The sequence below is a fragment of the Leucopleurus acutus genome, assembly GCF_964270905.1.
Source record: "Leucopleurus acutus genome assembly, chromosome: 17".
Lineage (NCBI taxonomy): Eukaryota > Metazoa > Chordata > Mammalia > Artiodactyla > Delphinidae > Leucopleurus > Leucopleurus acutus.
This window is the reverse complement of record NC_139159.1, coordinates 64,672,408-64,699,210: the sequence shown is the minus strand read 5'-3', so window position 1 is coordinate 64,699,210 and position 26,803 is coordinate 64,672,408. Positions and strand designations below refer to the sequence as shown.

General features: G+C 40.4%; 2 protein-coding genes across 2 annotated transcripts in view; one reads left to right on the top strand and one right to left on the bottom strand.

The window, feature by feature from the left end:
• COLEC10 (collectin subfamily member 10) overlaps positions 1-7,797 on the bottom strand; it is a 173,268-nt gene extending 165,471 nt beyond the window's left edge. Inside the window, exon 1 of the mRNA XM_082858751.1 lies at positions 7,692-7,797. The gene's annotated coding sequence lies outside the window, so the exon portion shown is untranslated. The remainder of the gene's footprint in view (positions 1-7,691) is intronic.
• The window catches only part of TNFRSF11B (TNF receptor superfamily member 11b), a gene marked incomplete at its 5' end in the record, with an annotated part of 28,673 nt that extends 17,986 nt beyond the window's left edge, over positions 1-10,687 (top strand). The window contains 4 exons of the mRNA XM_082858458.1: positions 764-1,133; positions 5,765-5,956; positions 7,637-7,861; positions 9,706-10,687. Coding sequence (XP_082714584.1) covers positions 764-1,133; positions 5,765-5,956; positions 7,637-7,861; positions 9,706-10,094 — 1,176 coding nt within the window. The 3' untranslated portion in view covers positions 10,095-10,687. The remainder of the gene's footprint in view (positions 1-763; positions 1,134-5,764; positions 5,957-7,636; positions 7,862-9,705) is intronic.
• Positions 10,688-26,803: the final 16,116 nt, after the last annotated feature.

The following is a 26,803-nucleotide window of genomic DNA, read 5'->3' as shown; positions in this document are numbered from 1 at the left end:
TTAAAGTTTGTTATCTCTCTACCTTCCCCTCCATATTTCCAATTTTTTTACAACACTTATTTTCTATTGTATAATTTATGTGTAATTTGTTATTTATTTTCTTACTCCCCCAGTTGGATGGTAAACTCCATAGACAGAGTTTATTGACTATTTTATTCACTACTGTATCCCAATTGCCCAGAACAGAGCCTGGGACACAACTATCGTCAAGTGAATAAATTATATTTATTGAGTATGGGCTCCACACATGGGAATCACAGCAGTAGATTTTTCAATCCCCAGCCCCAACTTCACATCTGTGGAATCAGAATGTTTAGGGATATAAATCTCAGGAATCTACACGTTATCAAGGTGTCTAGGTGATTCTGGTAGAGCTATTCTGAGAACCACTAGTTCCCCCAACTCACTAATCTAGATAATCCTGAAGCCCAGGGAGGTAAAGTGTCACTCAGGGCACATGGGTTGTTTAGCGGTGCATCCAAGTGTAATCATTTCTATTCTGATGAGCTTTCCACTCCAGCCATCTACGAGCTAGATTTACTGAATATGTTTTGCTGCTATTGCCATCTTGGTCTTTGAGATTAAGCTACTTAGAGGCAAGAATTATGGCTTCTGAACTCACTTTCTGGGGTCGTAGCTCAGTAGGCAGGAAGGGCATGAGGCTTCAGGTATTAAAGGACTCTTTGAGGTTAATGATGCTTTTGCACAGAAGAACCACCCCATTTCCATGCTAACATGCCACGATTTCCCTTTCTTCTTCTAGTTCCTGGACATCTCCATTAAATGGACCACCCAGGAAACCTTTCCTCCAAAGTACCTTCATTATGACCCTGACACCTCTCGTCAGCTGCTGTGTGATAAATGTCCTCCGGGCACCTCCCTAAAGCAGCACTGCACGGCGAGGCGGAAGACCCTGTGCGCCCCTTGTCCTGACCACTACTACACAGACAGCTGGCACACCAGCGACGAGTGTCTGTACTGCAGCCCAGTGTGCAAGGAACTGCAGTACGTCAAGCAGGAGTGCAATCGCACCCACAACCGCGTGTGCGAATGCGAGGAGGGGCGCTACCTGGAGCTGGAGTTCTGCTTGAAACATAAGAGCTGTCCCTCTGGATTCGGAGTGCTACACGCCGGTATGCATTCGCTTCCAACATGCGGCCGAATTCATTAGCATCACACAAAGTCAGGCAGTAGGGAAAGGTTAAGGGAACACGTTTGTCCTGGTGACATTACAGGACAGCAAATTGCAAAGGTAATGGAACCTGCTAGGTATGTACTATGTGTCTGGATGGCTGCCAAAGAACCATTCCTCAGAGGAACACTTTGCCACTAAGGGGCAATTTAGTCACAAATCTCAAATGCAGCAAATCACTCCCTAATGAGATGCATGATTGACTGCTCTTCCTTAAAGGGACACACTCCGAGTTGCACTGTTTATAGCTGAGCTATGCCTCTGTGTTTCACTTCAGCATGGAGAGCTTCAAACTGCAGTGCTTCCTGACAAACATTAAAAATGTTAACTGATACCAAGAGAGTAATTATGCTGATATTAATGAGGCTCTGGCGTGCTAACAATGAGTAGTTATAATTAATTATGTAAGAAATGAGAATGGCTAGGGGAAATGCAGTTCATTATTAAAAATGAAGCTAGTTCTTCCTTTGGCCTGGCAGTTGAGTGTCTGGGAGGATAAAGATGGTAGCAGCATCTCTTCAATGAGCTTATCCTTTATCTTAGACAAAGCAGACTGCCAAGCCAAGAGTAAGGACTTGTCTACAAACAAAGTACTTTCTCTTTTTGCATTTTGAATAGCATAGGTTAAGGCCAGTGTGCACTGAACTTTCTAAGGTTGTAACCCACTTTTTTTTTGTTTTTTTGCTACATTCACGAAGCTTCGGTATAGTCTGCCTGCTCTCCTGGCCTGGGAAAACTAAGAGTATTCACCTACTTTTCTGGAGGAAGCAGTAATCGGTATAGATTCCAGTGACACAGTCTGAAGCAGTGTTTCTCAACCTCAGCTCTACTAACGTTTGGGGGCTGGATAATTCTTTTTGTGGGCAGCTGTCTGGTACACTGTAGAGTGTTTAGCAGTATCCCTGGTCTTTAGCCACTAGATGCTAATAGCACTCTTCCCCCAGTTGTGACAACCAAAAATGTCCCAGACATTGCCAAATGTGCCCTGGATGGCAAAATCACCCCTGGTTGACAGTCATTGCTTTTGAGGATGCTAATTATTTGTAACTATTTTGACTTTAAGAAGTTGTAATATAGATTCTAAATGATTATAAACATTTTAGGTTTAAAGGCCTACAAAGGAAACATATTCAAAAATTTTACTACTGGGCTTCCCTGGTGGCGCAGTGGTTGAGGGCCCGCCTGCCGATGCAGGGGACACGGGTTCCTGCCCCGGTCTGGGAGGATCCCACATGCCGCGGAGCGGCTGGGCCCGTGAGCCATGGCCGCTGAGCCTGCGCATCCGGAGCCTGTGCTCCGCAATGGGAGAGGCCACAACAGCGAGAGCCCCGCGTACCACAAAAAAAAAAAAAAAAAAAAAAAAAGAACTACTAAGTTGCCTAACTTGTGAATTTTATAAAATTAATCACAGAAGGTGCAAACTGCATGACAGTTCCTTAAAATGCCTCTAGTATGAGCATCTGGGGAAGAAATTGGTGACACTTCTTAGCTTTTATTGGATGAATCTTTGGGACTCAAAAGCTAAGCCAAGGTGTAGAGGGGGAAGCCCACCCAACAGAAACAGATCCACTGAATTCAATTCAGTAATTTATATATGTGGGGAAATTAATTAAGCAGGGGCTATGCAGCTTGGAAACTAGAAAGTTTTGAAAAATAATGGAAGTAGTAAGGATTTTTCTCACACAAGCATGAAAATTTGTTTGTAGAACGAAGTAAGCAGGCAGCCAGAAGACTTAGTACAAAGGTACACGTTTATTCATTTACTTACTGCTCCCTCCCTAGAAACCTACAAAGGAGTTCCTCATGGAAAATACGAGGTTTCCAGTCCAAAGACATGATTCTGTAGTATTATTCTAAAAAGTATTTAATAATCATTCTTGTTTTTTTTTTTTTTTGCGGTGCACGGGCCTCTCACTGTTGTGGGCTCTCCCGTTGCGGAGCACAGGCTCCGGACGCGCAGGCTCAGCGGCCATGGCTCACGGGCCCAGCCGCTCCGCGGTATGTGGGATCTTCCCGGACCGGGGCACGAACCCGTGTCCCCTGCATCGGCAGGCGGACTCCCAACCACTGCGCCACCAGGGAAGCCCGTGGTTGTTGTTTTGAAGCCAGATTGTCTTCTCCTCTCCATATTTTACACTGACCCTTGAAAACATGGGTTTGAACTACGCAGGTCCACTTGTATGCACATTTTTTTTCAATAGTAAATACTACAGTACGACATGATCACAGTTGCTTGAATCTGTGAATGCAGAACCCCGCTACAGAGGGCTGACTATAAAGTTATAATGGGATTTTCGACTGTGCAGCCTGTTGGTGCCCCCAACCCACCACTGTTCAAGGATCAACTGTACTTCATCCTGTTAGTCCCGTAATTCTTATGTAATTGCTTATGGCTAGCATGGTGAATTCTCCACTGAAAAGCACAACTCCTCTTGCCATTCTATTTCACATTTTGCCTGCCAGATTGTACTTTGTATGTTTCTGTTGATATTAATAAGGCAAAATCATTTACTTAGATGGATACATCTTTTTATAAGAAGTTCTATCAGTCATAAAAGAGGGGAGTCGTTTTCAGAAAGGTCATTACATAAAGCCTCCAAATACATTAAAAAAACTTTCCTTCTATAATTCTTGGATTCCTCTTGGTAGAGAACTTTAAAGGCTAAATTGCCTGAAAGAATGTCTTGTACCTATGATTTTCTCATTGGGACACATGAGAACACCCAAGCCATCAACATGTATGTGAAGAATGACAAGATTCTTCTTTGTGCAGTTGGCAAAGGGAGACTTGGATCCAGATGTCCAAGACCATTTATCCCCAGAATAGTAGCAATGAAATAATACCATGGAATCTCTGTCCAAATACCTCTGCTTACGATATTGGATAATTTGGTATCAAGTTGGATCCCATTTAAGGAGAGGAGTGTAGCAAGAAAGTACTTAAAAAAATAGACCTCTTTGTAAAGTGGTTCCTAAGATGATGTCACTGCAACCCTGCAAATGGCATTTAACATGTGAAGGTTTCATGCACGGGTCCCCCTTCTCTTTTTTTTCTGCCAACCGTCTGTCATTTTTATTGGCCAATGCCTCATCAATCCCTTTTGAAAAGAAAGAAGCCAGAGTTGAAACTAAAACCGATCCATTGTACTCTTTTTTTCTGGTTTTGGAAAAGGATACAATGAGATGGGAGGTTGAAAATTTTAATAAATGAAATTTATTAACTTTCTGTAGCTTTCCTTTGTCCCTTTAGTATTTGGTATCTTGCGTCAGCCAGAACTGGCCTGTAAAAGCTACATTTGAATATTAAAGTCTAAATCTGTTCAACTAGCTTACACTAGATGGAGGTATTTTCATATGCAAGTACACTGTAATGTATGATCTACCCAGGCATAGAGTCGAGGGTTTGAAGATATTTATTTTTAATAGCATCTTTAGTTGTTGACTGGTTCAAGTTTTCCTGCCAATGATTTACCCAAATTTATCAAGTATCTCTCCACCATGAAATAAAATGCCCTTACAGTCACCCTTCCCTGAATTTTAACGACTGTGCTCTTTTCAGACTCGACAGTTTAAGTAAATGGTATATCATCTTCCATTTACTATGTAATTGTAGGCTTACGCTTTTGAGTCTATGGTCAACTTTATTGCCACCTTCAAAAGTTTATTATAATGTTGTAAATTTTTACTTCTCAAGGTTAGCATACTTATGAGTTGCTTCACGATTAGGATTCAGGAAAGAAGGAACTTCAGTAGGAACTGATTGGAATTTAACGATGCAGCATTCCATGGGTACTGATTTCAAAGAATGATATTACAGCAGTTACACAGCAGTTACCTTCATGATTTCCCAGGAATAATTGTGTGGAGATTATGGTTGACAAAAAGATCTTACTGACAGTTTAGCACAGGCAGGACTAATTGAACATCATACGCTTCTTTTCTTTCCTCCCCAATTTTGTGCTTGTAGGTAACAACAAAACACGTTTGTGTTTGTATTACAAGTAGGGGAGACTGCCTAAGGGGCTAACTCTAGAAGTTTTGTTCTGTCTAATGAAGTGAAAAATGAAAATGCCTCAAGTTTTGTGCAATATAATAGTCGCAGTAAAAACCAAGTGAAAAGTCTTATCCAAACATATGGAATTTAAGAAAAAAAAATGTCATGAAGAACCTAGGGGTAAGACACAGACCTACTACAGAATGGACTTGAGGATATGGGGAGGGGGAAGGGTGAGCTGTGACAAAGTGAGAGAGAGGCATGGACATATAGACACTACCAAACGTAAACTAGACAGCTAGTGGGAAGCAGCCGCATAGCACAGGGAGATCAGCTCGGTGCTTCGTGACCACCTAGAGGGGTGGGATGGGGAGGGTGGGAGGGAGGGAGACGCAAGAGGGAAGAGATATGGGAACATATGCATATGTATAACTGATTCACTTTGTTATAAAGCAGAAACTAACACACCACTGGAAAGCAATTATACTCCAATAAAGATGTAAAAAAAAAAGAAAAGATGGTATCTGCGGCGAAAGTACTTGAGAAGAATGTGCTAAATGGCTTGGTATTTGCTGTAGGGACCCCGGAGCGAAACACAGTTTGCGGAAGTTGCCCAGATGGGTTCTTCTCCAGTGAGACGTCATCCAAAGCACCCTGTAGAAAGCACACAAACTGCAGTGCACTTGGGCTCCTGCTAGCTCAGAAAGGAAACGCAACGCATGACAATGTATGTTCTGGAAACGGTGAAGCGACTCACAAGTGTGGAATAGGTAATTATGTTTCAAAATAGCAGTCTTTGTACCACCTCTGAGTTGAATACAAGACCCTCCAGCCCTTCTTAGTCAAACTTGTATTTTCCCTTTCTTGAATTTTAACCAACTAAGACTATTCCCTGTGCATCATCGCTAAAGCCACAACTCAAAATCTTTCAAAAAGTCCCCATCTTCTCACAATCATGCTCCAAACCCTTTCACACTTGAATCAAATGTTACCCACGGAGAACGGGGTGGTGTAAAGATTTTGTTTAAGGTTCGATGATCAGAGTCCAAACTGCAGAATTTTTTAAGCTATGCATTTTTATCACTTTTAAGAATATCTGTATTATTAGCCAAAGTATAAATTGGCAACAAAGAAGCATAGTGACATACATAGATGACAAATTAGAAATGCAATACTGGCTTTGTTACCTATGGTATTACTGCAACTGTTGCATGGAAGTTCTAAGTTCCTGTACTTGTCTTAAACTCTTTATTCAGGAAAGGTCAGTAGCTCCAAGCTCAAGTTTCCTGAATGTACCTCATGTTGGTGACGGTACTAATCAGGTTGCTGTCCTCACCTTGTCACTCCTACCACCACACTAACCTCAGACCTTCTACCAAGGACTCATCACACCAAGGAGGGTCGACCTTTTAGCATTTAATCAGCTTGACTCTCCCCAAACATCTTTTTGTGCGACATAGAAGTATATAAAACATAGGAATGTGGGTTGGGAGATTGAAGATTCAAACCCAGTTCCAACATTCTTTCACTGTGCTGTAAAAATCTTAGATAAGTCATTCAGCTTTTCTGCTTTCTTATTAAATAATGGAACGAGGGAAGGGATAGAAGAAGAGTGACCTCTAACATTCTCTTTAATTCATTTATACTTTTATTTCTATCATTCTTTGAGCACTTACTATATGCCAGACACTTTTGCTATATGGGCTTTAATCTTTATAAAAATACTGTAAAGTTTGTTCAAGTTAATGTATGAACTTGAATGGCAGAGTCAGGATTCAAACCCAGACCTAACGAATCCAAAAACAAACTATTAATCCCTGGGATATACCAACCCTACCCAGACACTCAGGCCATTGCATTTCTTTTCTAAATGACATGTTTTTGTGTTTGATTATTTTCCCACTTAATGTACGCTTATACATCTGTATCCATCCTTGTTCCCAAAGGTAAACTATGTGTCTGTGTGTGCGCAGAAAATAATACACTATTTCAGATTACTTTTCAAGCTCCCTTAAAGACAGTGATTTGACATTGATCTTGAAGTAACCTGTAGACACCAGCTAAACCTTTAACAAAATATTTCACAGTTACATTAAAATATGTTCATGTATATATTAACATATATATACACATTATGCTATATATATAGAATATTTGCTGTAAGTTATTTATAGCAGTAATACATTCTTATTAGACGTTTGTTAAACTCTCCCCCCACAAAATGCTCTAAAAGAACATTAGAAAGGACATAAACCCAGTTGGACTGGTGATCTGCCACTAAGACCAGGCAACAGAAGATTGACTTTATTCAAACTTCTCATTTTAGCATGCAATATCCTGGAAAACTCAACTGTGTTGGTTTTTATTATTACTATTATTATTTTTGTCCCTTAGACGTCCAAGAATCCAATTATTGAGTAAATCTTCTTGGTTTTCCCACCTTCCTTTAGACATGACCCTGTGTGAGGAGGCATTCTTTAGGTTTGCTGTTCCTACAAAGCTTACCCCGAACTGGCTCAGTGTCCTGGTAGACAATTTGCCTGGCACCAAAGTGAACGCAGAGAGCATAGATCGGATAAAACGACGACACAGCTCACGAGAACAGACTTTCCAGCTGCTGAAGTTATGGAAGCATCAAAACAAAGACCAAGATATGGTCAAGAAGATCATCCAAGGTATGGGAACCTGAAATAAACAACTCGATCAGAAATCACCTGTCGGCCCTACAACAGAAACAGGACTATGTACCTGTTTAGTTGTGTGGATGATGTTTCCCTTTGGGAATTACTTTTGGACTGAAAACGTATTCATCAAGTGATAGTGGATATGCTATTCCTAGAGCAGTCATGTGAGGTTTTGTTCTCACCTCCTCTACTCCCCAATTTCTTTTTCAAGTGTCTCTCTAAAGGGAGAGATAATACATTTCAAATGAGGGACTAGACCTCAGGAAATCTGACTCTGGATCCCCTTAGCAGTTTTAGGAGCATCCCTTCTGGCCTATCTAGAAGTTCTTTAACCACTTTAGATCTTACTTTGCATTCCTACCAGGAAACTATGTTGGATTTATGTGGTAATTCTCTCCAGAGAGCCTCTAAGTGTCTTACAGGTATCCTCTCATTAATCCTCACAACACAGCCTATTTTATTTTACTTTTAAAAATTTATTTACTTATTGATCTATTTTATACATATTAGTGTATACATGTCAATCCCAATCTCCCAATTCATCCCACCACCACCACCTGCCACTTTCCCCCCTTGGTGTCCATACGTTTGTTCTCTGCATCTGAACACAGCCTATTTTAAGATTACCATTTTAATAGCATGTGTTGTGAGGATTAATGAGATAAGGTCTGTAAAGTGTTTGAGTTTCCTGGAGAATCTCCTTTAGAAACTCTGTGTGTGTGTGTGTGTGTGTGTGTGTGTGTGTGTGTGTTATGATGGGAGAGAATCGGAGAGGAAAAGGAAGTAAGTTCCCTCCAGTGTGGACTATAAGCTTTAGGATACACAGTAGAAAAAGTTCTGACTTTAATTAGCATTGGGAGGACATGGCAGAAAAAATAAGGGAGCGTTTTCATAATGCAGACAGTGTCAAGGAGAAATCCATTCTGCTCTTCACATGTAGTTAAATGACTGAGGAGTCCTACACAACCTTAAAGCCTCAAACATCTGAAACTGAGGCAACAGATTTTAGGCGACTAACAGCTTTAATAGTTGAATGGTTTCACTTGCGCAAAGAGTAAACTTGTCTTCTGTTTTTGGCAAACAAAATGTATTCTTTGAAAGTATAATTAGCCCTGAAGCAAAAAGAGAGGGAAGGAGAGAATCAGAGACTGTTAGAATTGGAAGGGACCCAATTTCCTATTTTATAAATGAGGACATTTCAGCCCAGAAAGATGAACAGACTTGCCTTCGGGCCCACAGATAATAAATGACTCATGTCATCAATAGAAACGTTATTTATTGCCTCTTATGTTTATGTCCTAGCTCATTACTGAAATGTTCTCCAGGCCATGTGTATCCTGCTGTTCTTTGGCCTCATATTATTGGGTTTTCACGGCTCCTCCTTTGCGCTGACGATCTCCTGGTGCTATTTATTAAAGACCGTTTGAAGGACCTAATTCTTCAAATAGCACATATATTGGGTATCAGTTAATGAAAGTTTGTATTATAAAATAGCTAACTTTGTGATTTTCCTAAAAGGTTACACTTTTAATTTCTCCAAATTTTCTTAGAAAACGGTGTGTCTGTAGTTTCCCACTGTTATTTTCCAAATTTGGGCTTTTCACAAAGCTGTGTTGGATGCCTAGAATATAGGAAGCATATTATCCTAGTGTAACACAAAATAATATTTAACTCAATTCTCAGGAATAACTAGCATTACTTAAGCCCTCCCAAAAGGAAAGGAGGAGGTTCTCCTTAAAGTTACGAAATTCTGGGGAACCTCCTTTTGCCTCAGGGAAGCTTTACGGCGGCTTTGGGTGGATGACGTGAATGTCTCTGGGTTTTGCTTTATGCAGATATCGAACTCTGTGAAAAGAGCGTGCAGAGGCACATTGGGCACATGAACCTCACCTTCGAGCAGCTTCTAAGGCTGATGGAAAGCTTGCCGGGGAAGAAAGTGACGACAGAAGACATTGAGAAAACAATGAAGACGTGCAAATCAAGTGATCAAATCCTGAAGCTTCTCAGCCTCTGGCGAATAAAAAATGATGACCAAGACACCCGCAAGGGCCTGATGCATGCCCTAAAGCACTTGAAGACATACCACTTCCCCAAAACTGTCACTCAGAGTCTGAAGAAGACCATCAGGTTCCTTCACAGCTTCACCATGTACAGATTATATCAGAAGCTATTTTTAGAAATGATAGGGAACCAGGTCCAATCATTAAAGATAAGCTGCTTATAACCGGAAATGGTCATTGAGCTGTTTCCTCACCATGGACCAGATCCAATAAATGAGTAAACTGTTTCTCAGGCGCTTGAGGAGGGTACAATGATTTCTTTCTCATCACCAAGGACTAGATTTGGCCACAGGGCCTGAAAAGAAACTATGGTGTGGAGAAAGAACTCACATCTCCCACCAAAGTTTAATAAATCCCAAATAATTTATCCAACTAACAGATTTGGTCCAATATCTACTGACTATATTTTTCCTTGTTACTGCTTGCAGTAATTCAACTGGAAATAAGAAACTAGACTCCATTGTGCCTTACTAAACATGGGAATGTCTAACTTAAATAGCTTTGAGAATTCAGCTGTACTAGAGGCTTTTATTAGAAAGCCATTTTTTTCTGTAAAAGTTACTAATATATCTGTAACACTATTATAGTATTTGCTATTTATATCCATTCAGATATAAGGTTTGTACATATTACCATCCTGAAGGGAAACTGTGTAAGACTTAATTTTAGAAAGAAAAAAATATATATTCTGTTTATTATTATGACAAATGAAAGAGATAAAATATATTTTTTAACAGAATATTTGTAACATTTCCTGATAGGTACTGCCATTCTTCCTGTGTAGAGTATTTTTGTAATATACTTTTACCTGTGTAAACTGAATTATCATTTTATAGAAAATGCATTATTTAGTCAATTGTTTAATGTTGGAAAGTGTATGAAATATAAATTATCTGAATATTAGATGCTCTGAGAAACTGAATGTACCTTATTTAAAAGATTTTATGTTTTTACTATATAAACAACATCATTAAAGTTTTCAAATTATTTTTCATCGCTTTTCCTCTTGCTTTTATGTGAATGGGACATGAATGGGTCTGAGCTTTCACAATTTTCCCTTTCTTTTATCACCAGGACCATCTGGGAATTGTTAAAAATGAAGATTCCTGGACCAATTTATTGAGAAACTCTGGAAAGGAGGGCAGAAACCTGCATTTTTAACAAGTTCCAAAGTAATTTTTACTACACTAAAGTTGGAGAACTTCTGAAGTCAAGCTTAGTATAGAGATGGCACAAACAACTTATAATTACTGCCACTAGCATCAAGAGACCAAACTACCTAAGTTCTTTGGGTTTCAAGTAATAGAAACTTGCACTACTTAAGAAAAAGTTAATTGGAAGCATGGTGTATTTGGTTGAGTGGTGCCCCTGCCCAAAATATGTTTATGTCATAATCTCCAGAACCTGTGAACGTTACTTAATTTAGAAACAGGATCTTTCTTCGTATGTGTAATTAAGAATCTTGAGACGATAAAATCATCCTGGATTATCCAGGTGGGCCCTAAATCCAGTGGCAAGTGTGTTTATAAGAGACACATAGAGGGGAAAGACAGAAGAGAAGATGGTGTGCAGACAGAGGCACAGATGGGAGTGATGTGGTTACAAGCCAATAAGCCATAAGCTAGGGAAGAAAGGAACAGATAGATTCTCCCCTAGAGCCTCTGTAGGGAGTACAGTCCTACTGATATCTTGATTTTGGACCTGCCCTCCAGGACTATGAGAGAATTAATATCTGTTCTTTTAAACCATCCAGTTTGTGGTAATTTGCCAGAACAGCTACAGGTAATAATACAGGTTGTATCCAAGCCTCAGAAACAGTAGAATTAAGATAACGCTGGGCTCCTTGATGGCAGAAGTTCCTACACTTTCTCCTAGTCTTATATTTCTGTAACTTTTAGTTCAAAATGTCAAATTCCTAGCAGAGAGACTCTGGTTGTCCTAGGTGAGGACTGGTGTAAATATTCAGTACATGGCTAGTGAGGGTCTCTCTTCATCAGCTGCAGTTCCCAAGAAGGGGATATGACTGGGAACAGGGTCCATTACACCCCATCCTTTCACAGTCTGTGTTTCTCTTTTCTCTCACTTTTCTATGGTTTAGAATGTAACACAGATCAACCTTACCTTTGTGAAATCAGATCATTATGGTCGCTTTGACAGAAGGGTAGATCCAGGTAAATGTCACACAAACTCATAAATCTGGGGAAATAAAAGGCAGAGGTAAAGTCAAGAGGCGCAAACCTGGAGAATCAGTCCCAAGGCTGCAATACGGGGAGTGGAAAATACTGTGGAAATTAAGTGCTGAAGTCGTTAAGTCGGAGGACAGGGGTTAACTAACAGTCATCATGTTCCCTTCAGAAGTTCCAGTTCTTCCACCAAAGTTCTTGTGCACAGAAAATGAAATGGCCTCATATACATCAGCTAAGTTTAAGAAAAGTTTGGTAGTTAATGGTGTCAGATATAAATCCTTCAAATGTTAGTTTGATTGGCTTACCTGCTGCTCCTTTGGGTTCAGTCTGCCTCAAGCTTCCCCTCCAAGGGAAACAGAATATGTAAATTCATGTCAGTTTCTCTTTTTTCAAAACTTTTAATTTTGAAATAGTTTTAGACTTACCAGAATCATTGAAAAGCCAATATAAAATATCCCTAGTGAGCTATTTTGTAAAATATGCCCCAATTTCAGTCTGTCTGTTTTCTCGTGAATAGATGATGCTATGGATTTGGGGAGAGAGTATCACATAGGTAATGGCCCTTCTCACATCATACCAGGTGCAAATGATATCAGCATGACTAAGTACTGTTGATATTAACCTTGATAACTGAGTGAATTTTTACATAAGATGTGAAATATGTATTGAAGTCCTTTTTTTGTTTTTTATTTATTTTTTACATATGGTCATCCACTTGTTCCCATAGGATTGGTTGAAAAGACGAGCATTGCTTCTTTAATTGCCTTTGTGTCTTTGTCAAAAATCAGTTGATTATATTTCTGTGGGTATATTTCTGGACTCTCTATTCTGTTCCATTTATCTGTAAGCCTATCTTTTCACCAGTACCACACAGTCTTTTTTTTCTTCTAGTTTTCTTGAGATACAATCAACATACAGCACTGTATAAGTTTAGGGTGCAAAGCATAATGATTTGACTTATACATCATGAAATGATTATCACAATACATTTAGTGAACATGCATCATCTCATATAGATACAAAATAAAGGAAAAAAAAATTTCTTCTTGTGATGAGAACTCTTAGGAGTCACTCTTAACAACTTTCATGTGTAATACATGGCAGTGTTAATTATGTTAATCATGTTGTACATGACATCCCTAGTACTTATTTATTTTATAACTGCAAGTTTGCACCTTTTGACCACATTCGTCCAATTCCCCCTCCCTCTACCCACCCCCACCCTGGTGTCTGGTAGCCACAAATCATTTCCTATGAATTTCTGAGTTTGTTTTGAAGTATAGTTGACCTACAACATGATATTAGCTCCAGGTGTACAACATAGTGATTTGATATTTCTATACATTACAAAATGACCACCATGATAAGTCTAGTTACCACCTATCACCATACAAAGATATTACATTATTAATGACTATATTCCCCATGCTGTACATCTCATCCCTGTGACTCATTCATTCTGTAACTGGAAATCTGTACCTCTTAATCCCCCTCACCTATTTCATTCATCCCCATACTTCCCCAAATCCTCCTCCCTCTGGCAACCACCTGTTTGTTCTCTGTATCTGACGCTGCTTTTGTTTTGTTATGTTTGCTCGTTTTGTTTTTTAGATAACATATATAAGTGAAATCATATGGCATTTGTCTTTCTCTGTCTTATTTCACTTAGAATATTATCCTCTAGGTCCATCCGTGTTGTCACAAATGGTATGATTTCATTCTTCTTTACAGCTGAATAATATTCAACTGTATATATACCGCACCCCCTTGATCCATTCATCTACTGATAGCAGTTAGGTTGCTTCCATATCTCGGCTATTGTAAACACTGCTGCAGTGAACATATGGGTACATGTATCTTTTCAACTTAGTGTTTTTGTTTTCTGCAGAAAAATAGCCAGAAGTGGGATTGCTGAATTGTACGGTAGTTCTATTTTTAATTTTTTGAGGCACCAGCATACTTCTTTGCATAATGGCTGCACCAACTTGCATTCCCACCAGCAGTGCACAAGGATTCCCTTTTCTCCACATCCTCAACACTTGTTGTTTTTTGTTCTTTTTTCCTTAGATCAACTATTTTTTTTATTTTAATAGATCTTTATTGGAGTATAATTGCTTCACAATACTGTGTTAGTTTCTGTTGTACAACAAAGTGAATCAGCCATATGCATACATATATTCCCATATCCCCTCCCTCTTGAGCCTCCCTCCCACCTTCCCTATCCCACCCCACTAGGTCATTGCAAAGCACGGAGCTGATCTCCCCATGCTATGTTGCTGCTTCCCACCAGCCAACTATTTTACATTCAGTAGTGTATATATGTTGATGCTAAACTGGTGTGAAGTGATACCTCATTGAGGTTTTGATTTGCATTTCCCTGATGATTATTTTTTATTTTTATTTTTTGTGGTACACGGGCCTCTCACTGTTGTGGCCTCTCCCGTTGCGGAGCACAGGCTCCGGACGCGCAGGCTCAGCGGCGGCCATGGCTCACAGGCCCAGCCGCTCCGCGGCATGTGGGATCTTCCCGGACCGGGGCACGAACCCGTGTCCCCTGCATCGGCAGGCGGACTCCCAACCACTGCGCCACCAGGGAAGCCCTCCCTGATGATTACTGATGTTGAGCATCTTTACATGTGTCTGTTGGGCATCTGTATGTCTTATTTGGGAAAATGTCTATTCAGGTCCTCTGTCCATTTTTTAATTGGATTTTTTTTTTTAAATTTTGAGTTGTGTGAGTTCTTTGCATATTTGGGATATTTACCCCCTAACGGATACATCATTTGCAAACATCTTCTCCCATTCAGTAGGTGACCTTTTCCTTTGTTGACAGTTTCTTTTGCTGTGCAAAAAAGCTTTTTAGTTTGACATAGTCCCATTTGTTTATTCTTGCTTTTGTTTCCCTTGCCTGAGGAGACATATCCCCAAAAATATTGCTAAGACTGATGTCAAAGGTCATACTGCCTATGTTTTCTTCTAGGCGTGTTATGGTTTCAGGTCTCACATTTAAGTCTTTAACCCATTTTGAGTTTATTTTTGTCTATGGTGTGAGAAAATAGTCCAGTTTCATCCTTTTGCATGTAGCTGTCAAGTTTTCCCAACACCATGTACTGAAGTGGCTGTCTTTTCCCCAGCGTATATTCTTGCCTCTGAATTTACTGACCACGTAAGCGTTAATTCATTTCTGGGCTCTCTGCCTTGTTCCTTTGGTTTACGTGTCTGTTTCTGTGCCAGTGCTATACTGTTCCATACTGTCTTAACCACTGACTTTGTCTTTTCTGATGATTACTCTGTCACTTGAGAATGCGCCGATATTTTTCTTGCCTTTTTGTCTGTCTCATGATTTTTTGTTACAGCCAAATATATTGGGTAGGTCACTGGAACTGAGGTAAATAGTTTTTATACCTGGATATGGGCATGCCTTTCCTTCTGCTAGAATCGTAAAGGAAGCCTTTCCAGTAATCCAGTTAGCAACTGGACTAGTTTTGTGACTTGTTGCTGCCGTTGCTGCTACGGTTATACGCAGTGCATCACAGGTTTCCAATCCCTACAGATACTTGTTTCTAAGGTGGCTGATGTACCTCAGAGCAATGGCTGTTGGAGCCTGAGCTTCAGGTGTTCCCTTTGAATTGTGCCTCAAACTGGTTCTCTTTGCACATTCTCATTCCTCTCCCAACCCTCGCCCAGCGGTATTTTGCTGTTGTCATTTGGAGTTTCTTAGCTTCATGGTCGGGGGGTGGGAAGTGCAGTCACCACTGTTCTGATTAATGCCCTTAAGCACGCCTGTGTCCCTGGGGTGTGTGGCATTCTCAGTTTTCCTGCCCCTCCCCTGGCTGCAGTTCTGGGTTCAGCACTTAATTCTGAGCTTTCTCCCCAGAATAGATATTTTCCCCCTCTTGTTCCCTTTCCTCAGCTGCAAGGAGTGCTTCCTGATATCCTAAAGCCAGCAGTTTTACCCTTTCCCCAGATTAATGCTTTTGTTCTTTGGGTGAGGTGTCTTGTTCTCCCTATAGGGCTACTGCCCCTCCCTCCAAGATCTTACAGTTCTTTCTGATCTATTCTGAGAACGCTCAGTGGGGTTCATGGAGAAGGAGACTGCAAAAGTGTTAGAGGACGTGGCCCAGAGGATGTGACCCCCAGTTGACCTAAGAGCTGGACCTGGGCAATCAGAGGCTCCTCACTCCGCCTGTCCTTGGAACATACGCTCTGCCCACCATCCTCAGAGTGGGACTGTTTTCAAGGACTCAGGCTTGAAAGAGCAACGTGTCATTGAGACCATCTGGACTGAATATGTGACTAAATCCTGTTAAGGCCTCTGCATAAGCTTTTAAGATTCTTGTGGGTGGGATCAGAGATCTACTCATCTTGCAGTTACCCAAGACAAGACTTGTATATGAGTTCCCTTGCTTCTTAAACCTGCCACCTACCAATTTGGAGTGATCTTTCTTCCTCTTTCTTTGGTCTCTCCTTGCCCTCCATGTATGGGGGCCAATTTCAGATTTCACCCAGGAAGCTCCTGAGGTTGCAAACCAACAAAAGGGTGCAGACTCCCCCAGTTTCTGCAGCACCCAGGAGTCTCACACTGTTCCACCAGCCCACACACAGCCTTCATCAATTTTCCAACTACTAAGAGCTCTTCTTACTAGTGTCCAGTTACATCTACTCCAGGTAAACACATATTTGTATGTCCTCTCTCCCTGGAATCACTAGCTCTTCTTAGATTTCGGGTCTGTTATTTGTTGTGTGACCTCAGGTCTCCAATGAGTGTTTGCCTGTTTTAAATTAAGATTATTGTATAAGAACAGTTTTAGGTTCACAGAAAATTAAGGAAGGTGCAGAGATTTCCCATTTATTCCCTGCCCGCACACATGCATGGCCTCCCTCATTATCAACGTCCCCCCCACCAGAGTAGAACAGAGTAGTAGGTTTGTTACAACTGAACCTACACTGAACATCAGTATCACCTAAAGTCCATCGTTTACCTTAGAGTTCACTATTGGTGGTATACATCTAATGGGTTTTTTAAAAGTCATGGATTTGAATTTAGTTCTGTTCTTTTTTGTCAGAAGGTTGAGAACATCACTCATTCCAGCTCTCTACATCCTCCAGCTCTGCACGTTCTTCCCAGGAGGAAGCCAAAACTTAGTCAATTTTGTTGTTTAAAGACTTGATGTGAAAGATCAGATGGGAGTTAAAACTATCCACATGAGTTCAGACCCACTACCTCTTCTGGTCCGTCCAGAGACCTACACAAGTTGTTAAGTATTTTTAATGAATTAGTATTATGGAAAAAAAGGATTCAGACCAAGAAACAATTTTGAAATCCTTATTCTAGACCTATCATGAAAAATATTCTATGAAGTTTTAATTTATATACCCATGCTTTCCTATTCTACCTATTTTACTAAGCATCTTATTCAATAGACTATCTTCAGTATTTTATTCATATGATGAAAATCTAATTTGTTAATTTATTGAAAAAATATTTGAGCGCCAAATTAGAGTATTCAATACAATGTACTTTATACCCAGTTTTAAACAAGAGACACAGTGGCAAACCATCATTGCTCTCAAGAGTGTAGTCTTAGGTTATTTTAATTTGCTAATTGTGAACCCATCCCTGTCAAACACAAAGGTATTTATGCTCAGGTGTAGAGATGAGTGTGAAAGAAAGGACTTGGAAAACAGAGAACTCTATACTCCTTTACCAATGCAGAGATAGCTCTGGAAGTAGCTCTTTTCAAAATACTTAGCACCTCTGAAGATTTTCCTAAACTGATAGCCAAACTCTCTGATAAACTTTTACTATTCTTTTTCCCTTGATCAAAGTTCATAACAGTGGCTGTTATCACTTCAATTATTATAATTATGACTGTTGATATTGAATACAACTATATTCTAATTCTTTGACTTTCTTGCTGTTGTTTGCCAAATTTCTCTCTCTCTTCAAATCTAGTAAACCATAAAATAGGGATTTAACAATAATAATAGCCAGCAGCAATCATCTCTGTAACGGAGTTTAAATACGTCTGTTCTGAGGATGGTTATACTCCATTCGGGAAGACAGGATATACAAGTGAAAGAGCAATTGCTAACATCAAACAGGATATACTTAGTGCCAATTGATTTGTATAAACATGGCACAGTCATCAAATGTCATCTTTTAAGCTCAGGAAAGGCCAAGAAGCAGTAAGTTCAATTAGGTCTTGTAGACACACCTAGGCAGAGAGAACATGTAGGATATTTTAGACATAAGAAATTGTATTGGAGCCCGGAGGTGGAAACAACCTAAGTGCCCATCATCGGATGAATGGATAAAGAAGATGTGGCACATATATACAATGGAATATTACTCAGCCATAAAAAGAAACGAAATTGAGCTATTTGTAATGAGGTGGATAGACCTAGAGTCTGTCATACAGAGTGAAGTAAGTCAGAAAGAGAAAGACAAATACCATATGCTAACACATATATATGGAATTTAAGAAAAAAAAATGTCATGAAGAACCTAGGGGTAAGACAGGAATAAAGACACAGACCTACTAGAGAACGGACTTGAGGATATGGGGAGGGGGAAGGGTGAGCTGTGACAAAGCGAGAGAGAGGCATGGACATATATACACTACCAAACGTAAGGTAGATAGCTAGTGGGAAGCAGCCGCATAGCACAGGGAGATCAGGTCGGTGCTTTGTGACCGCCTGGAGGGGTGGGGTAGAGAGTGTGGGAGGGAGGGAGACGCAAGAGGGAAGAGATATGGGAACATATGTATATGTATAACTGATTCACTTTGTTATAAAGCAGAAACTAACACACCATTGTAAAGCAATTATACCCCAATAAAGATGTTAAAAAAAAAAAAGAAATTGTATTGGAAGAGTCACAGAGGCTAAAAATGTACGTAACATGTTGAAAAAACATTGTCTAGACTCATGTAGTTTATATAAAAATTCAAAGAGTACTATTAACTAAGCTTGTAGAAGTTTATTTCAACCCACATAGTTATAGATAAAATTGCTTGATTTACCCAAAACTCTTCCTTTTAGCCTGGTAAGCACCTCCTTCTTTTAAGGAACTACTCTCTCCCATTCCACCCCAAACTCAACACGTAGTTCCAACGGGAGCTGATACTAATAGCCTCTCTTTCTGCCAGCCTCAACCCTTCCCCATTGCTATTCCAAGGTATTCAATGAGATACCTTCTTTAGGATTTGTGCATTTGGAATTACTTGAATTTTCTTTTTTTGTTCAATGAAAAACTATAAAAATGTGAACCTAAAGCCATTAGAGCCCACAGAGAAAGGGAGCTAACAGAGAGAACTAAGAAGAAGAGCTAGGCAAAGGATCCTAATGATGTTCAAGCCTCTGGTTCTAGCCATACTTTTTCTTCCTGTTATTTCTTTTTGTGAACCACTGACTTTTCCTTCTCACTCAAGCCAGTTTCTGTCATTCATAAACAAGAGTCCTGCCTAACATGTGGAGTAAATAAGAGGTCCCTAAATGCCAGACAAAGATGTTTGGATTTGAGGAGCCAACTGTGATGACTGTGAGGTCCTATCCACCTGAGAATCTTTAGTTTTATAACATTTACAGCTAAACACAATAGGAGCCATGGAGGTCTTAAGAAAGGTATTGAAGTTTACAAGGCAGCACTTCAAGAAGATTATCCTGGCAGAAGAGTATAGAATGGACTGGAGCAGAAATAGGCTAGAGACAGTTAAAGCAGAAGAGTTGACTATGAGAACAGTTCAGCCATGAAGTAAATAGACAACTCAGACTGGGGGTGAGCCCAGAGCGGAAGAGAAAGATCATTTTAAAGAATCGTTAATCTTTCCGAAAGAGTCATCAGAGGAGGAGCACCGTCACTGGACATTTGGTTATGACTAATGGATTGGGATTCCATCTTTTTCCAAGTATTTAATACAAATAAATCTCCCATTTCCTTGGGTTTCTTGAGTCTTTTCCCAGGGAAATCCACCTCATCTTTTGAGACACAAAAGCTTAAGTCATCTTTCCACAAAAATCCTTCTCACTAAAACAAAGACGTTTTCCAAATTGACATTTCTATAGCAATTTTGGTTTTTTATGACTCACTGATTTCAGAAAAGAGGAGGTAAACAGGGCAGATCATGCATAAAACCCGTGTCATCCTGATGGAATCATAGGTTACTAAGAGACCACGTGAGGTCATCTGTTCATCTCTCATGCCCTGGTCCAACCATTCCTAAACCATCCTGGAGAGTGATGACCTCAGATTTCATAATTTTAAAAGTATCTTATTGCTTAGTGATTCCCCCACAACATATACCCATGGACACACACAGCCAATGGAACCCAATTCCAGGACTTAATTGCTCTCACTCTGAAATTGAAACTGGGAAAAATGGTTTCTTTAATAGAAATTCTTACTTGGAATTTTAGAGCAGGTGGGCCTTTCTAGATTGTTCTAACCCAGTGTTTATCAGACATAACCTAATCATAAGCATATTTATCAAAATGCACATTCCCAGTACCCTTCCAGAATGACTTTGATTCCATGGGTTAGGAGTAGGATGCTAGAATTCTTACTGGGCAATTTTGGAAATAATTGTATCTAATCCTTAAGGATCCAAATGAGGCTGTGAGACATTAAATTGCAGAGCTGGAAGAACTCAGAGCTCCTAAGACTCAGAACTCTACTAAGACTCTTGTTTAACTTTGTGCTTCTCTTAATGAAGATGGGAAACAACTAGCTTTCCCTCCTTGGGTGCACTTAATCACACTGTGCATGTATCTGTTCAATACCATTGCACTTATCAACTGACAGTTTAACTGTCTCTTGATACTGATGTTAATGGTAATAATAACAACAGCAATAATAATACTCGCTATCATTTATTACATGCTTTCCTGTTATCCCCAGATTTGGGTCCATTTAGGTTCTTAGAAAACAATGTTTTGTAACTGAAGTAAGTCAGAAAGAGAAAAACAAATATCGTATAATGTTGCCATATGTGGAATCTCTTAGACAAACGGTACAGATGAACTTATTTGCAAAGCAGAAATAGAGTCACAGATGTAGAGAACAACCTTATGGTTAACAAGAGGGGAAGGAGGCATGGCATGAACTGGGAGATTGGGATTGACATATATACACTACATATATATACATATATGTATATATATATGACATATATACACCGTGTATAAAATAGATAACTATTGCGAACCTACTGTGTAGCACAAGGAACTCTACTCAGTGCTCTGCGGTGACCTAAATGGGAAGGAAATTTTAAAAAGAGTGGATATATGTATACATATAACTGATTCACTTGCTGTACAGCAGGAACTATCGCAACACTGTAAAGCAACCATACTCCAATAAAAATTAATTAAAAATAAAAATAAAATAAGAACACAGTGTTCTATAAAGACAAAAGCCAGGAAGTCCCTGATCCATCTTCCAACTCGCCATTGCTTCTACACTGACCTCGGAACTCACAGTAAATGCCCTTTAGAAACATGCTAAGAACATAACCCTGCACTTCAGCCCATCAATAGACATCATCTCATTAAATCTCAACAACCCAATTCGTTAACTCTCCCTAACCCAGTTGTTATGTCATTATTTCACTAAATCCTTACAGCCCTACCAGCTGATTTCCCCTGACATCCACTATTTTTTTTTTTTTAAATTAGACCTCTATTATTATCTGCTGCATGGACTGGGTACAATATTTGCCCGATCTAGTCACAGCTATCCCAAGTCTTATACTTCCTACCAATGATCTATCCTTTGGATTTTAGCTCAAGATGACAAACATCACTCCTGAAATAGGATGACAGTAAGAGGCAAGAGAGGAAAAAGTCACATTTTTGAAAAACAAAATCTACTAGCCAGGAACCCAAGAGTCATGGCTTTGTATGGAAAGTTCCATCTGCTTTTTGTGGCACCTGGATCAGATTTTCCCCTCCAGCCAGGAGAATATGCCACTCAAAACATCTGCCTTGGATGGTGGTGTGATGTATTCTGCCATTAAGCACTCGTGGCAAGGAACACATCCAGGATTTGCTTACTAAGAGGAGGTGGCAAAGAAGCGGCTTTGCTAAAGTCTCCAGAATAAATTTCTGTTTAAACCCAAACCGTGAAGTTGAAACTGGGTATTAAAGAAACGTAAAGCCTGCAGACTCACACTTGGGTATAACTGGCACTATACCTTTTCCCGATTATTTGAAAATAGCCTCTGTTGATTAAGCCACATTTAAAGAATAGGGAATTGCACAGTAAAGTTTCTAGAAAAAATAAAATGAGATGGGGTGTGGGAATTAAAAAATAAGGGCAGATTCCACTTAGAAATAAGTAGCTATCTGTCTCAGGAGCAGGTCCTCGCGAGTTAATAAACCTTTAGTAAAGGAAAGGGCTTTAAAGTGAGACACACCTGATTTTAAAATCCTGTCTCTTCTCCTAAACAACATGATTGCTTTGGGGCTCAGCCTCTCTGTCTGCATAGTCCATAGACTAAAATCTCAGAAGCTTATCTGGACATCCCATGTAAGCTTCTAACACATTACATGGCATATAAACAAGTGCTTTTTAAAACTTCATAAAAAGGATGGTTCCCAGCTATTCTGTGTGGTCATCTTGAGGGAAAAAAGAAAGGGGCATTCCTCCAGAAAACTATGCTGGTTATTTGGTTCAGAGCTGGAACCACTTCACCCCAAAATGGGAAGAGAGGCAAGTCAAGAGAAGGCACTTAAGGAGACAAAGAGGTTTCCACAGGCCTGGCTTTCATTCTGGGCCCCACTGAAGCTTTGGAGTGCCTATGACAGTGGTGCTATGCAGAGTATGGACACAGTGCACCTGCAGCTCAGATGGTTTGTGACAAATGCAGCACCAAGCAATCGCAGGCACCACGAAGGCGGCAGATGCAGACCTTGCAGAGATGTTCTCTGTTCGCGTTCTTAGCAGAGATGGTGAAGTTTTCAATTATGGGAAGACCCTCTTTAAGACAAAAGTCTAACAGTCACTGACATTTGAGAGGCTGAGTTAATCTATCCCCCCAAAGTTGGACAGTTCTTTGAGTGTTCAGTGAAGCCACATCAATCACTTTGACTTCCTTTTGATGAATCTGGATAAAACAAAATCTCTCTCAAAGAACCATTCCAATTGGAAATCACCTTAAAGGACAGGAGAAAATAGCAATCAGTGAGTATCTGTCATGTGCCAAGATCTTCTTATGTTCGTTCTCTTAACAGCTTTACACATTAGGCCTTAATATTACCATTTTAAAGATAAAGGGCTATGGCCCAAAGAGAATAAATTACGTGCCCACTATTTCATAGCAAGGAAGTAACAGAGATAGATTTTGAACTCCATTTTATCTTTAAAACTCTTGATATTTCATTGTATCACACTGGTCCAAAGGCAGTGGGGAAGTCAGACAGCAGTAAATTAAGAATCAAGAAGTGGGCATTTAAAAGTGGTATTCAACGTTCTCTGCATTTTCTTTCTGTGCATTTGCCCTAGTGTGGAGGGGTAACTGATTTCACGCAACTCTGATTTTTGCCCACAGATAGTTACGTCGCGTTAGTGTCCACCTATTCTGCTTTCACCCCGAGTGGGTGAGCAGAAATTCTATTCTGATACTAACCAGCCAGAGTTAGCACAGACCTCATAGATGAAGGGGAAAAGTCCTCCACAAGCCTGCCCAGCCACCAGCCACAAGTTTCAGGGGGTCCCCAGGCCACCCATACTTCTGACTGGCTACAAAGAAGGGGTTCCTACAACCCCCTCAGGTTTGATCATTTGCCAGAATAACTCACAGAACTCAGGGGAGCGCTGTACTTACGACTGTAGTTTACTATAAAGGATACTCCTGGTGACAAGATCTGGGAGGGTCCTGGGAGGATCCATGGCTTTCCCCTTTGGAATCCGATGCATCACCCTCCCGGCACATGAATAATGTGTTTACCAACAAGGCAGGTCCACTGTCCAGAGTTTTTATTGGGGTGTTATTACATGAGCATGATTGATTGAACTCAATTTCTAGCCCTCTTCCACACCCACACCCCAGAAGTCAAAATAACTCAGAGTTGCAACACGAGTCAACATGGTTGGTTTATCTTATGACCACACCCTACACTAAAACTATCTAGGAGCCTACCATTTGTAATTATATAAGCATAAAAAAGACACTCTTCATCATTTGGGATAGTTTAAGGATTTAGAGTCTTCCAGGAACAAAGGCCAGTAAAATTCTTTATTATATATCACCACCCTACCCCATCCCACTCTCCAAACTTGTTCTCTTTCCTAGCGTCTCAGTTCTGTCATGGGCACCATCAACTACCCTTTAAGCCTGCCACACTAAAAACCTGAAGTTGTCTTCACCTTTTCTCTGCTCTTCTTAGGTAGGTTAATTTCCCTTGGGTTGATTTTCTTCTCCAGGTTTCCTGGGTTCATCCTCTCCTCTCCACTTCTACTACCACCATTACCACTGCCATTCAGAATTCAAACCCACAGGAGCCTAAGTTGTCGTCCAATTTCCCGACTGATCTGCCTGGCCCCAGCTTCATCTACTTCAATCCTTCTTGCACAAAACTATCAGATCAATCTTCATTAAACATCCCAGTAATTAGCAGTAATTTGTTCCTCTGAGCAACCTGTATGAGAATCCTTTTCTCTGTACCATAAGGTCCCCTGTGATGTCACCCTTCCTTGCTTTCTGCTCAAGAAAGATCAGAAAAGCAACCAGAGTTCTAAATGGTCTTAAGGAAAAGCACACAGGATGGTAACTGGAATGAGCACTGATCCAGAGTCCAGAAGGATTAGGTTTGAATCCTGACTCAACTGCAAGCTACAGATGCCTACATTGTAGAGGCACTGTATAGGGCAGAGATGTAAGGTGCTCAGTACCTAGGTTATTTAACACAGAAAATCTAATCTGCAGTTAAGTGGGTGTTTTTCACTCTCATATCTCTAAACCCTTCCTTTTTAAGGTACTATATTAACTTTGTATCGCTGCTGAAACAAATTACATGGACAGTGGTACCAATTAACTTTCTTTCAGTTCTGGAGGTCAGAATTCCACTGGGCTAAAATGAAGGTGTTGGCAAGGCTGTGTTCATTCCGGATGCCCTGGAGCCGAAGCTGTCTCCTTGTCTTTCCCAGCTTCTGAAGGCCATCTGCCTTCCTGGAGTCCTTCCTCCACCTCCAAAGCTAGCAACTGGAGGCTGAGTCCTTACGGCGTCATCTCTCTGGTTCTCCTTCTTTCGCCTCCTTCTTCCACAGTTAAGGGCCCATGCGACTACACTGGGTCCAACTGGATAATCCAAGCTAATTCTCCAGTTTAAAGTCATCTGATTAACAATCTTAATTCCACCTGCATCCTTACTTCCGCTTTGTCATATAAAGTAACATATTCGGATGTCCCAGAGATTAGGGCATAGGCATCTTTGGCCAGGGGAGGGCATTATTCTGTCTCATGCTGAGTTCAGGTCACCCATTACCTACGAAGCTTTCCCTGAGGGCTCTCGCCTGCATTGGTCTCTTTCCTCTAACCCAGCAGTGTTCAATCTTGTCTGCACACGGGCATCACCTGTGGCACTTCAGAAACGATTGGGTCCCATTCTTGAGAATGTGGATTAAATTGGTCCAAGGTGTTACCTGAGCAAAGGATTTTTTTTTTTTTTTTTTTTTACAAAACTCCCCCAATGATTCTAATATGCAGCCAAAATTGGGAGACACCGAATTTTGGGGAATTTTTGTATTTTCATCTTATCTGTCACTGTACAGAGGAGGTATTACAGGCTGATTAAAAACAAGACTGCAGTCAAATTACCTGTAGTCACATTTTTTGGCTCCACTATTAACTAGTGGTCAGATCTTGAGCTAGTTAAGCAATCACTTGGTGTCCATGTTTCTTTATTTGTAAACTGGGAAGAAGAATAATGCCCCACAGAGTTGCTAAGAACACTGAATGATATAATGCATGAAAAGTGTCCAGTGTAGCGCACAGCTCAGAATGTGCTCCCAACCAATACTAGCTCTAAGAATGTTTCATGGCCATTCACTTTATCTTTGAAACTCACCTACAAGCTTTGCCTGGGCATAATCAGCCCCTCTTTCTGTGGTTCTCAAAAAACACTTGTTATTTGATGGATAGGAAACAAGCAAGTGTAGCCAAACCACATGATTGCAGCTCTTTGAGCCATAAATCTTATTTTAGTTTTAGTATAGCTTTGTCGTATCTTTGCTTTCCAAGTATGTTTAACCCGTGTAATCTGGATGCACGTTAGAATCATTTTGGAAGCTTTTTAAAAATATTAGGCCCAGGGCCCACCTCCTCGCAGAGATATTAATTCAGGTGGGCCCCAGGTATCAGTGTTTTTTAGGTCTCCAGGTAACTGCAATACACAGCAAGGTATAAGACTCTCTGACCTGGACTAAATTTGTACAGCTGCTGTGCTCTGGGTACAGTCGTCCCTCAGTATCCACGGGGGATGGATTCCAGGACCCCCACAGATATCAAAGTCCGAGGATGCTCGAGTCCCTTATATAATATGGCACAGTTCATTCTGCCCTCCGTATCTGCAGGTTCTGCATCCACGGATTCAACCAACAGTGGATTCAGCCAACCACGGACTGAAATCGCAGCTGGTTGAAGCAGTGGATGTAGAACCTCTCTACCGAGGCTGACTGTACTTCTAAT